At 48.9% G+C, this 13,944-nt stretch overlaps 1 protein-coding gene across 8 annotated transcripts in view; it reads right to left on the bottom strand.

Moving 5' to 3' along the window:
* Positions 1–13,944, bottom strand: part of NFIB (nuclear factor I B) — an 870,278-nt gene that overhangs the window by 114,910 nt on the left and 741,424 nt on the right. For 7 of the 8 annotated variants that reach the window (XM_069626060.1, XM_069626059.1, XM_069626066.1 and 4 more), the window contains 2 exons: positions 9,495–9,626; positions 2,109–2,287 (listed from right to left, as the gene is read on the bottom strand). In XM_069626060.1, coding sequence (XP_069482161.1) covers positions 2,109–2,287; positions 9,495–9,626 — 311 coding nt within the window. The remainder of the gene's footprint in view (positions 1–2,108; positions 2,288–9,494; positions 9,627–13,944) is intronic. The other variant, XM_069626065.1, reaches the window with a different exon arrangement.

The raw sequence follows: 13,944 nt of genomic DNA, 5'->3' as shown, positions 1-13,944 counted from the left end.
CCTGCAGTATTCTTGACGGTGGTGGGGAGGGAGGTACATAGGGTGGGAAAGTGTATGAGCCTGTGGTATCCCTCAGCTTTGGGACTGCCCCCGGGCCCTTTTTCAAAGAAGCCACACATTGTGCAGGATAGTTATGGTTTGGACACCAGACCATAACCCCAATATGGCCATTGGCATGGTAGAGCAAAGTACTAAATCTATTCATGAAGAACAGATAGACTGTGCACAGTGCCACAAACTAGATGTCAGTGGCTCTCCAGTGTGGCTGAACACCAAGGTCTTGCATAATACACATGAGCAATACAGTATCCATTGCAAGCCCAAGACCTTACAACCTAACCACAAAAGAAATCAAAGCATGAAGAAGTTTCCTAACCACTGGCAGTCCTCATGAAGGGCTGCCCCGTGATAGCAAAGCAACAACACCCAAGCAACGTTATCACTAGCAGAGGAAAACACTTCACCCAACGGCAGGACCATCACCAGACATTGACCATCATAGAAGAAGTCATCTTACCCACAAAGCACCAAACATCATGCCGGTATGTTCCCAGTGCCACAACATGACGCTCTTGAATCCCTGGATACAGCACATCTCCAAGCATCAGCATCTACCAGAGACGCGGCGTCAGCCTGCGCATCACTTCAGAGGCTTGCCAGAGAGGTAGCCAAGGGCAGTGATAGGTAGTGTCCAGCAGATTCAGACACATGGATTCACCTCCAAAAGCAATCTGATCCTGGGGAGGGCGGGGGGTTCAGCAAAAGAGCCACATTCAAGCGATGATTAGGAAGTCAAGGCTAAGACACCCAACATGCGCAGTGTTGCCTCTTTGACCCCTGCTCTGTAGAAGATTTAGAACAATTTGCCATCTAGATGAGTGATGCAATAATTGGGTGATGTAAATAACTCAGTGGTTAAATAAAGAAAAAATGTGAGATGTGCTCCAATTTGCTTAAAAGCTTTGGTTGGCTTTGGTTGTCCTCCCCTTCCAGGATACATTAATCTCACGTCAGAAAAGATCCCTCCGTTCATTAGATGTATTTAACCCAGGCTAGTGAAATTGACCCATTTTAACTGTACGCCCCACCTCTTAACTCTCACATGGAAGCACATCACCATTAGTTTCTGGTTGGAGACTCTCGCCCAGCGTGCATTGGTCGTATATTTCACTGTCTGAGATGGGTTGCTCGACACTACCAAGACAAGGACAACCACCAAGAAAGGGGCAGTTCACACAAGGAAGGCTATCTTCCAAAAGCTTGCACACCCCACTTTAGATGTTCCATTTACACATGAGGAAACAGAAACCAATTCATAAAAGGAAAAGCAACGTGCAAACTGATTGACTTTCCTTTAACCTTTGGGAAAAAGACTTCTGCTTTACTGTGGATCTACTTTCAGGGCACGGGCACTGTAAATCCAGAGTTCAAAGGCCTACAAGAATCAACCTGCTGTTATTGATATTTTATTTTTATTGGGCTCGTACACAAGTTCCTCCAGCAGTGTGTGTGGTGACACCGCAAGTGTGTGCTTCGTTTGTGCCACGGAGACAGGCCCACGTTGAACGCGCGCCCGTCTATTGGGCGGGAGTAATTAAGTTTGGCTATGTGAATCTGAGAAACCCAATCTGCTAAAATAAGCCCCATTAGTAGAGAGGATGTTGATAATTATAGTGTCGGTTAACGCAAAAAGTGTTGGGCGCGTGATTCAGGTTTCTGTTCGGCTTAGACAGCTCACCGCATTTATGCCGGAATTGACGCCCACAGGTCCTTCTGGATAAAGCATTCCATTTAAGAAACAATACAGGAGGGAACCCACCTGTGGAAGGAACTTAATACCCAAGGAGTAGGGCCACGAGGTTGGCCAGCCTAGGACAGGATGAAGGTAGACTCAAGTATACTGTGTGTTTAAAATGGGGAAAACTATGAAGAACACATCTGGTCTTGATCAAAACCCCAATTGCTCTTCTTCCTGCCGGTGCAGTTTCACGCCACATCTGGCCCGGGAATGTTACACTTGAGTTGTAATGGAGTATGGTTGACTTTCCCCCCCTCCTCCAGCAGTGGAATAGCTGCACTCCCCTTGCGGGGTGTTTGGGATTGCTTACCTGGCTTGTCTGCGGACTGGACGGGTCGTACGACGGTACATAGTTCTTCAGCGAGTCCTGCGGGTTCAGGTGCGGGGGGTATCTGATCGTCGAATGAGAGAAGTAGGTAGACGGCGTGGGAGGAAGTATAGATTGTGCTGAGAATGGCAGCGGCGACGGCGAACTTCTGGTTGAGATGACTGCAGGGGAGGAAAGAGACACAAACACACACATACATTTAGCCAACTATTTGTTTTATTTCGCCACATGGTTTGCACCCCAGTCTTCGGTCGTGTGGAGAAAAATAATAACCCGTGCTTGGAATTGGCAGGATTGTGTGCCTTTTTCTAAAACAAACTATTTCAAAATGCTCTCCCTCCCCAGAGCATTGACAGCACAGCTTTCCCAGATTTGCAAGCGCTGAGGTCAGCCGAAAGGGTTAGCGGATTACAGCATAGTCTGATTTAACATCTCTGGGTATCAAACAGTGGTTCCCAGTAGAGCACATTTTTTAGGCGCAGCATATTTTGGCTCACGCGTGGCGAGGCGTAAATAGGCAATTGGGCCGCTTTCGGGGCTAAAACCCAATGCGACATTTCAGTCACTGAGGTCCTAGGAGGAAGGATGCCAGTCAAAAGCATGCACGAAACCTTTATTGATAGACTATACATATGCTGTGTGTGTGGGGTGGCAGGATTTTCATTGTCAAATCCACCAACAAGTTGACCCCAAAATCTGCACGGGCATTGTTTTCAGCCTACTGTCCCTCTTACGCTCTCCCTCTGTCTCGTGCCTTCTCTTTCATTTCCTTCCTCCCCCACTTTCTCCTCTCACTCACACACACACCCCCATGCACGCATTCCAAGCACACACGCATGCGGGCACCCACTCATGCCAGCGACCAATTGCGCCATATAGCAATGTTTAAGCCATGACGGTGGGTTGCACACTATACCACTCAAAAGGTTCAGGTGCAAGTGGAACACATTTTTTTTTTAAAAGCCCATTCACTGATTACATCTGTAAGACTGACTATTAAAGTGCTGCTGACACTGTGTCATGCCACTCTCTAGCACTAAACCCAGTGCACACTATTAGGCCTGGTGCATGAGGGGTGAGAAAACATATTGAAGCTAAGCGGTTTTGCCTGATTGTTTAATCAAGTTGTAGCATTGTATTGTTTATTTATATAGCGCCTGTACACATGAAGTGTTTCAAAGCGCTCAAGGAGGGTGGGAAGAAGGGGAAAAAAACAATAGTCACTCAGAGTCTTTGAAATTCTGAGACCATAATAGCCTGTGTACAGGAAAACTAAGTGCGTAAATACAATTAACAAATTGAGACACAGCAAATAGGCCTAATGGCGTTTCTGCAGTTTTACCAGTGCAATTCAGGGGGAACACAAGGGAGAACAGACAGACGATCATCAGGCACGTTGCATTTGGGTCTTGCAAGTGCATAGAGGGTCACAGGGCAGGGGAGGTCCAAGGGCACCCAGTCGGTGGAGAAGGGCAAGTGCAGAGAGAGCCATTCTCTAGTGCAGTGGTCTTCAAACTTTTTTGGCCGGGGCCCCCCTGAGCGAAATTTTGCCAGGTCGGGACCCCCCTGCAATGCCAAATGGACAGTATATATTGCGCGCCGTCACCTGCTGCCATTAGAGTCGCTGGGCTGCCTCATCCCCACTATCCCATGGTTCCCGCCCATTGTGCTCCCACCATAGTCCCTGGGTTCCCCCCATCCCGTTCCCAACACAGTCTGAGGGCCAGTGGCGGCTGGTGATTTTTTTAAGTGGAGGGACATAAGTATTTCCCCCAAAAATGCCATAACGACCGAGCATAGTGGGGGAGCCCGAACCAATAAACGACGGTTCGGGGGGGTTTGCCCCTGTTTTTTTTTAAATAATGCATTAAAATGTTGCATTGTACAGCATACTTTTAACAAAAAAATGGGTAAATAGCCAAACAGTTTGCAATTGGTGCTACGGGGCCCAGGGGGCAGACATGACATTTCTTACTGGACATCTATGATAGATGTCCAGTAAAAAGATTTCATCCCTGTCCCCTGGGCCCCACTGGGCCTAACACAATCAACATGATTATGTGTGTATGCAAGGAGCTGCACATTCATACAGCATTCACTCTATCATTCACACGAGCATCCATCACCATACACTCACTCATAACATAAGCATACACGCATCCATACACACGTTTAAATAAAAACAATGAACATAAACGTATCTCCATTGGCCTGCGTGTGGGTGCTGAAATGCCTTGCTCCAGGCTGCTCTGTCCGTATGTGCGAGGAGGTGTAGGAGCTCCCCCTCGGACATACAGACATGCAGTGCCCCAGCCAGCATTTCCAATGAGCTATGCAATGCTGGCGACGCAAAACGCCCCAGCATTTGTATGGCTCAGTGAGCATGTGCGGCTGGGGAACTAAACTGAACTGTCAAAGGGAAACAATGTTTCCCTTTGACAGTTCAGCCAGCCCAGGAGCAATCCATCAGCTGGAAAAAGCAGCTGAGGGAGTGCTCACTGTTCACTGGGCTGGCTCCTTGGCTCCTCCATAATGGGTGAGAGGCCACTGGGTGGGTGCCCTCTCGCCATTATGGATAAGCCGACGGGCTCAGACTGGCCTATAGGGCAATGCCTGTACCAAAAATGTAAAATGCTAGTGTGGCCCAGTAAAATGGGCCACCATTTTGGCCAATGTGGACCAGTTTGTTGAGTTACTTAACTATGCAGTTGGTCATTTTGACCATTGTTGCTGAATATATCACAATTTACTTACATTTTAACACAAAGCACCCCCTTGGGTGCTATTGAAACAGTGGGCCTTATTACAACCCTGGCGGTAGCTGTGCCAGTAAAACCGGCACGGCTGCCGCCGGAGTTGCATCCGGGTCCGGCACCTGCGAATGGGCAATTGCTGTGTCATGCCGAGTTAGGAGGACCTGATAATTGCCCTTTCGCGGGTGCCGGTACCGGTAGATCCCCATTCCTATTTGAACCCCATAGGGCTCAGTGGGAATGGGGAGCTCGGATGCACCGGCACCGTTAAAAACGGTGCCGGTGCATCCGATGAGCTGTGCTCGCGGGTGCCGCACGGCCTGCCAGGTCAGACCTGGCGGGCTGTCAGGCACCCCGCGAGCACAACTCTTACTATGGCGGTACGGTAGCAAAGGTGCCGGTAGCTTACCAGCACCGTTGTTACAGTACCGCCATAGTTGTAATGAGGCCCAGTCTGTGACTAAAGGAATGAATATCCATTTACAACTGCTGGCCACTTTTTCATTGTTGCCTGAGACAGTTTCATGCTTCAGCCTGACCATGTGAGCCACCCCTGCCCATTTCTTCCAATCTAAAAAAATATATATATACTTATTTTTGGGGATATTTCATGCTGAGCTCTCAGGGCTCCCCAGGGATGCACCCGCGGACCCCTGTGGGGTTGCGCCCCACAGTTTGAATACCGCTGCTCTAGTGTTATTCTAAGTGCAGTGAAAGTGTTTGGGTGTAAGGCCATGCGGCAAGTGCAAGAGAACTTGAGGGGGTACCTGGGACCGGTGGGACTTGGAGGTACACCAGCCGACCAGTCAGCAAGCTGTAAAGAAGAGGAGGGAGCGATGGAGAGAGCAGAGGGCTAGGTTAGCAGGATAGAGGGAGTACGAATGAAGAGGAGAAGAGTAAGGTCTTGAGGAGTTTCCGGAACTTAAGAAGCTCAGGCTCAAGACAGAGGGTGGCGAGGTGGCTATTCCAGAGGGAGGATAAGGATTTCCCTCCAAATCTCTGCTGGGAGAATTGACTCACTCGCAGAAGGTTGGAGGCAGATGAGCGAGGGCTCTTGAGGGAGAGTATTTAGTTAGGCATCATTGTAGGTAGGTAGGATCCAGGCCGAGAAAGCCTTGTGGACAATGCAGAGGGTCTTGAACTTGATCCTTACAGCCTTACAATCTAATTGCTGGACAAATTATGGTTGAATGACACAGGGAGCCAATGTAGAGATGTCAGCACCGGAGAGATGCAGTCACTGGGCTTCAGGCCGAGGATAAGTCTTGCGGTTCTGTTCTGAATGAGTTGCAGAGGGCGCAGTGCTGAAGAAGGGAGGTTGAGAAAGAGGCTGTTGCAATAATCCAGCCTAGAGAGAACCAAGGCTCTGGAGACAGCGAGCTGCTGGGTGAAAATGAGAAAAGGAAGAGTACCTCTGAGGAGGTGTAGCTGATAGACTATTTTGAGATATCAGAGATGTGCGAGGAGAGAGTGGAGTCAAAGATGAACCCGAGGTTTTTTGCCTCACATGTGGGTGCGGGTGCAGGGAGGCCGGACAGAGCGAAAGTGGGAAGGCGGGAGCAGGGTTCCCAATGCGAACTATCTCATTGCTGAACAAATTATGGTTGAATGACTCATGGTGTTATCAAAGTCTTAACACTTTGGGTGTGTTAAAACTATCTTGCCAGCACTGATGATGGCGACATCCACTATACCCACAATTCTTCAGGCATAGAAAGAAGCATGACCATGAATTTACAGTGTGTTGCCCTCCAACAATTTAAAAACATACCAAACCAAACTGTGTTGATTGGGGTCACCAAAAGATAAAGCCTGGCCCTTAGAAATGAGCCAACCTTCTTAATACACCATTTGTCAGAGAGCTCCCCCCCCAAGCCCCGCAAGAGGACATCAACTGCATGACATTATGCATTCTGACCATGCACAGAAGCTATATTTATCTCCAGCGAGGGACAAAATCCCTTTCGGCAAGAGAAAACGCTGAAAGCCGTCCTTTGGAAGAGATCCACTCAACGCATGGGCGGCCGATCTAAAGTTGGCTTCCACAAAAGACATCTGTCACCCCTTTGAGAAAGAGAAACTACAGCTTACAGCAATCTACAGTGTGTGGATACAAGTAAAAACTCGCAGGGCCGATTTTGAATTCAGGCTGCGTGACATTGATCAAAGTTACATTTTAGTAGGAAAATCGACAGGCAAAATCCAATTCGAAACAATTTCAGATAGGATATTCAAAATCATCCTAGATAAACAAATGTATTGTTTAGTGAGGGAGACGACCACCCCAATGCATGAGTGCAGAAACCCTGAATATCAAACTACAGAGAGAGAGAGGCGCTCATCTTGTTTTGCATGGTAAAGGACAGTCTTGTTCTCCTGTGTTTAAATGTCTCATGTCCGCATGTTGCAGGATAGCATGAACATTTTGATGTGTGTTTACAAGGAAGAGGGTTTCTGATTGCTTCACCAACTGTCTGGAGGTTGTGAGGTTGCATTGTGATGTTGGCCCTAGCCTCGCCCACATGTCACAAGTCGTGGGCCATCTTTACATAAACTTTGGAGAGGGACGAAGGGCAAAGGAAAAGATCTGTCCAAAATTACAAGGTTTGTGTATTCACGGGCACTGTGGATAGGTGTATCATGAAGACAATCTAATTACAAACATCAGACGTTCACACAGCTAAGTACAAAAACAAATCAGCAAAACAGGTGGACCCTCTTTAGAGTAATTTGTCCATTAATCATCTTAGTTTCTGCATTCCTGTGTCTCGGTGTGTGACGGGCTGATCTGGGCAGGTTCCTGTCCTTATATTTGGGAATGACGTGAGATGGTCATAGCACACTGTGCTTTTAATAGTGCAGGGAACAGAAAGGGCACTGGCGTGCCAGAGAAGCCTCAAGCCTTGGGTTGGGCCAGGAACCTGGCCTGGGATCCACTATCAGCCCCTAGAGCATACTGACCGAAACGCAGTGTTCAAACCTAACGTCGCCACCGTCTCCAGCCGCTACCGGGCAGGCACATACACCTCATCAGCTAATGATAGCCAGTGCCCTTTCCTAGGAACTGTATCCTAGGAAACAAACATAAGCACTAAGGATGGCATCCCTGTATCCTCTCATTGAGAAACTCATATACAGCCTGGCTCATTCTTGGCCCATATGAATCAAGAACGTTCAGATGCCTTTCCCCTATAACCACGCTCTGCAACTTTACTGGTGTCCACGATCATATAGTCCTATATCTATGTCTATTGAACGGACGCCCCGACTCCTCTTACACCTTGCCATGCGATAAGGCAGGAAGTCCTGTACCATCATGGAGTGAGAGGTTTGAATTAGGTCCACAATCGTCACGGGGCCCTCTTTTATAATGGAGAAACATGGACACCCTCAACTATCAATGGATTTCCCAATGGATAACGCAGTATATTTGTATTTTTATGTTAACTTGTTTTTTTCTTCCATTGTTGTGGTCGAGTGACAGGGCAATATTCATGCAGGATAGAAAATCTACTGCAGTAACAATTGGAAGCTAGCCAAGTTTCAATCCACAGTCCCACAAAGGAGTTACTGCCGTGCAGCCTTAGGAAGAATGCTGTAGCACTTTAGTGCAATACTGACAGCCGAAGGACACTCAACACGTGCAGAGCAGACGTGGAAAATGGCTCTACCCATGGGCCCAAAAAAAAACACTTCTCAAAGTGACTACTTTGATGTGGGGGGCGTTGTTCTCAGGAGAGAATCTTTTCACCCAAAGACATTACATTTTAGTGCTATAATTATCTTTCGATAAAGGCGCCAGCTCTATTTGAAATAGTGCCTTAAAGCCAGGCTTGGACTGGCCTATAGGGCAATAGGCTCATGGCCGAACCAAAAATACAAAATGCTGGTGTGGGCCAGTTTTTTTGGTCAAAGTGGGGCCCTTTTTTGGCCAATGTGGGTCAGTCTGATGAGTTACTTCACTATACAGCTAAATGTTCTGTCCAGCGTTGCTGAATAAATATTCTTTAAATGCACAATGTGCATCACATTTTATCAAAAAACTGCCCCTTGGGTACTCCAGTCTGTCACAAAAGGAGTGAATTGTCATTTGCAATTGTGGGACACTTTTTCACTGGTGCCCGAGACAAATGTATGGCCCAGTCCAACGCTGCTTAAAGCTAATTATTTCTACGTAACAAACCTGTACCCCCACCACCCACAACTGTGCCATAGCTAAAAGTATTGGGTTTTGTTGATGATGTGCGGGTCGGGGGAGAGAATCAAGCATGGGTTGGCACCACTTATAGTAGTCATCTGAACTCTTTGGTGCTCCATATGTTTTGGACTAGGACTCCAATGATCCCTCACCATTGACTATGATGCCTAAGGCTGATGGGAGTTGTAGTTCTAAACACCTGGCAAGCTCGCCCTTGCTTCCTCTGGGGTTCACTACTAATGACTGATAAGAATGACGGCATTTCAGAATACAGATGCATGATCTAGAACACTCCCCTTCCATCATATAGATGACTAGAAGATGGCGGGGCCCTGCAACTGGCACCCTCCTTCCTTGTATACTTGCGGAAAAGTGGCAATCGTCGCACACTTCTGGGTAGATGTATGTTATCCTTACCACTGTGTCCTACGCCTGGGATTCCGGGGTGATGATGCTGGGGGAAAGTGCTCAGTCTGGGTGAAGAATCTTGGGGGGACGTAGGACTAAATAATGGCTTTTCTTGCTTCTTCATTGTGGGAGAAGACATATCTGTTAAAAGAAAAAAGGGAAAAAACATGAGCGTACGCCTGGCCTCCGCTGCAGTTTCATCCTGAATCCTTATTTACACGCTGCCAGATGTATATATCCTTTTCATAAAAGCTGACACATGCACCTTTGTTTAATTACTGGAGTGCCGTGTTACAGGCACAGATCAAATTATAGGCTTTCAGCTTGGAGATGAATAGCAATGCAATTGTCTTTGACCTATTAGGGAAAAAAATGGCATTCCGCTCCTACCGGGCACGCACGTGCGTAGAGTAGCGCACGCATCCGCCGGCGCCGCTTCAAGGCTGCGAACACAATGGCTACTTCGCTGTGGAAAGGAAAATAACTTCAACCACGCAGCTATCGCGCAATGGTGGCAAGGGGCGAACAAATCTTCCCTTGAAATAAAACAATCTACGTTAAAAAAAATATTTTAAAAAAGAGTACGCTTTGAAGAGAGAAGAAAGGGGCCAGTGATAGTGCGCGCACTGCGGGGGCGGTGGAGGTGGGCGCGCATAGCAGGCCCTTTGTTCTGCCTGCGAGTTACGCGAAGAGAGTCCGGCCTTCGCGCCTGTCGAGCATCACTGAAAGATTCCCCGTGTTCCTTCCGGCGACGGTGACTGATTTTCCCAAACAGAATATTAAGGGATCGAGTGCCAGGGGAGCGGGTGAGTCCAGGCTGTAGAATACGCGACTGGGCAAGCACTGGCTCTCCAAGCATGGGTACTGTTTATGAGAGACGTGGGAGAGACCATTTTCGCTTTTGGGCCTGCCCGACCAACTGTCTGCACTCCTTCGCTCACAACACCCCCCTCGCTGCCGGCCCCTCGTCATAGAGTAGATTTATAGCCTGCCCTTCACACCAAACCAATAATACTCGCACAAATCACCTGCTCCAGTGAATGGACGTGACAGCTTGGTAATGCTAGGGTGACTGGAAAAGTTTAAAACCGGGACAGGGCAGCTAACATAAAAGTAGGACTAACTCTTGAAAGTGGCTGTCAAGGCACTACATTACAGTAGCGGTTGGAGGAGAAGGGGGTTTAAGTATTACTGTTCAAAGAAATGCATATTAGAATTAGTTAATCACAAACTAACACTATCTTAAGTTGTAAAATGCAGCATTTCTTCTGTGTGTGATTGTGCATTCCTGCCTGCCAGCTATGAAGGCCTACTAACAAACGGGTCCACTGCAGTTTCCATTGGGAACATAATCATGAGAAATGGGGAAAGAGCACCAAAACACCGGAAACACCCGGACATCTGGTCACCCTATGATGGCAACTCTGATTCCGAAACATGAATTTCGAGTCCCAGGGTGCAAGGTCATGACGTGGCATTCACACACAGTGTGTGGGATGTCTAAGGGATGTTGGTTGGCCCATTGAGTGCAACTGGTGAAGCGGACACACAAGGGCCACTGCATTTAACACCCCATTGATGGCCTGAATCGTCCTGCTTTCTGAGGGACGATGTTCGCAATTCCCAGCTCCTACTGCTCCAATGGATCTGGGGCATCAGCTATCCTGCACTGCACTTGCGCCACAAGCACTAGAGCAGCCATGTCGAGGTAAGGGGCGAGGTGCAGACGCACTAATCACCTTAAAACATGTGGTATGTTTAAGTTTTGAACTTTACAAGCCGACAGATAGGGTTCCACTTGTCAAAAAAGAAATGTGGGGGTCAGGGGAGAGGGAATTAACACCCCATACTAAAACTCCAGCCAAACTAATTGCTTGTAAAGTAACTGAACGCTCTAATTAGTGCACGTTTCATCATTTATAAGTGAACGTGTAACCAAATCCCTTCCTGCCACTTGCTTGGCCATAAAAGTGGCACATCTTTAACCAATTAGAGTATGAACCTCTGGTGCGGCTGAACAGATGTCATTCAAATGCTGTATCTGCAAAACAGCTTTGGAGCCCCAGTACGAATGAGATCTGCAATATTGCAGTGACCTGTCAAGAGTGTGCTTAAAATTGTCGCCCGGTACAGGAAATATACACAGGGTACATCCTGGTCGTGAAAGAATACTAGTGGTTACCTGTGGTCGTGACTATAAAAATAGCACTAACTCAATACGAGGCAGTGCCATTAGCAGGCCTTAAAGGGCTCCCAAGCCGGGACTCACCCCAGACTAGCCCCAGCCACAACGACACCCCAGGCAGCCCGTGTAGCCAAAGCACTGCACAAGTGTCAGCACTTCGGATTAGAAAAAGAAAAGGCTTTTCTTTTTTGTAAACTGAAGTACTGACACCTGCAGTTAGCCCTTTAACCGTGTAGACTGCGACTAAACAGCCTGCCTCCTGCCTGTGTACTCAGGAAGAGGAGGAGGAGGAGGAGGGCTGGAGTGCCCAGTCCCTACTTTTGTTTTTGAGCAGAGTCATTATACAGCAGGACGCCCTTTAACCACACGGTTAAAGGGTTTCCTAATGCATGATGAGGCTTTACTCGAAAACTAAAGTAGGGCCTGGGCACTCTAGCCCTCCCCCTGTTTCAGAGTACAGAGACATCACGCACACCTTTCACTCAAGGAGCTCTTGGTTAAAAGGTTTCCTGCGGTGGTACACAGGCAACCCTTTAACCACACAGCTCCTTCAATTAAAAGTTATGCCTGTAGTATGTGCGACCTGGGGCACAATGGTGTTACAAAGTAGGGGCTGGGTTCACCAAAGGTAATAATGCCTGTATGCCCCATTTGTCCTGCTTTTGGCAGCCCCACTTATCCAAGGGGGGGGCTCTCAATTGGGGGGTGGCATCTTAGGCCAGGCCCCCTACCAAGAGCCCCCACCCCTCGATTTAGCATCCCACTTCAAGCACCGGCCATCAGCCATCAAGAAGCTTGGTGTCAAAGAAGCACATGGCAGCATTTGTTGGCAGCACTAGAAGCAGGAACAAATGGAGTTCTAGTCCTGGGTCCCATGTACCACTGTCGGGTGTTACGGGGATGAGAGATGCCTCTTCTTGCAGCACACCTTTTAACCCCTCTTCTGCGTAAGTATTCTGCCACCTCTTTTTTCACTTCCACGGAAAATGCCCCAAAACCACTTCCTTATAAAAATGGCCCAGGGCATGGAACTCTAATTCAGCCTGCATTCACCTCTAGAGACTGGGCCAGGGATTGTTCCGGCTGTGCGGTTGCGGGCATGACTCTTGACTCAGCCTGCATTCACCCGTAATTCTCTGGCTGTGCGGACGCGGACATGAAACTCCACCCGGCTGCGTATCACAGGTTTTTACCGACTAAAGTGGTAACTTAGTCATGCACGTTCGTACGACCAGAATTCGACCTGTTTCTTAAATGGGTAGGTTTACGTAAGCATAGGCGGGATAGGGGACCAGGAGATGAGGGCATAGGCTAGTAAGGGGCCCAAAAGAAGTAACACCCCTATAATAAAAAAACGGGTTGAATTCTAGTTGAAAAAAAGTGCACGACCAAAATGACCACTTTAAAAAATACGTAGAAATATTCAGCCGGTATTCATCCTTAACATTCGGGTAGGGATTGCTCTGGCTGTGCGGACCCGGGCATGGAACCCTAACTCAGCCGGCAGCCACCCCTATACAATGGGGCAGGGATTGCTCTGGCTGTGCGGACCCGGGCATGGAACCCTAACTCAGCCGGCAGCCACCCCTATACACTGGGGCAGGGATTGCTCTGGCTGTGCAGACCCGGGCATGGAACCCTAACTCAGCCGGCCGCCAATCCTATACACTGGGGCAGGGGTTGCTCTGGCTGTGCGGACCCGGTCATGGAACCCTAACTCAGCCGGCAGCCACCCCTATACACTGGGGCAGGGATTGCTCTGGCTGTGCGGACCCGGGCATGGAACCCTAACTCAGCCGGCAGCCACACCTATACACTGGGGCAGGGATTGCTCTGGCTGTGCGGACCCGGGCATGGAACCCTAACTCAGCCGGCAGCCACCCCTATACACTGGGGCAGGGATTGCTCTGGCTGTGCGGACCCGGGCATGGAACCCTAACTCAGCCGGCAGCCACCCCTATACACTGGGGCAGGGATTGCTCTGGCTGTGCGGACCCGGGCATGGAACCCTAACTCAGCCGGCAGCCACCCCTATACACTGGAGCAGGGATTGCTCTGGCTGTGCGGACCCGGTCATGGAACCTTAACTCAGCCGGCAGCCTCCCCTATACACTGGGGCAGGGATTGCTATGGCTGTGCGGACCCGGGCATGGAACCCTAACTCAGCCGGCAGCCACTCCTATACACTGGGGCAGGGGTTGCTCTGGCTCGGCTGTGACGAACGCCCGCAGCTGGCAGTCTGCAGCACAATCTTTGTGCGGTTTCCAGAAGGGG

The sequence above is a fragment of the Ambystoma mexicanum genome, chromosome 6p (assembly GCF_040938575.1).
Source record: "Ambystoma mexicanum isolate Mex_15411 chromosome 6p, UKY_AmexF1_1, whole genome shotgun sequence".
NCBI lineage: Eukaryota > Metazoa > Chordata > Amphibia > Caudata > Ambystomatidae > Ambystoma > Ambystoma mexicanum.
The sequence above is the reverse complement of the archived record's forward strand: the minus strand, read 5'-3'. Positions and strand labels throughout refer to the sequence as shown.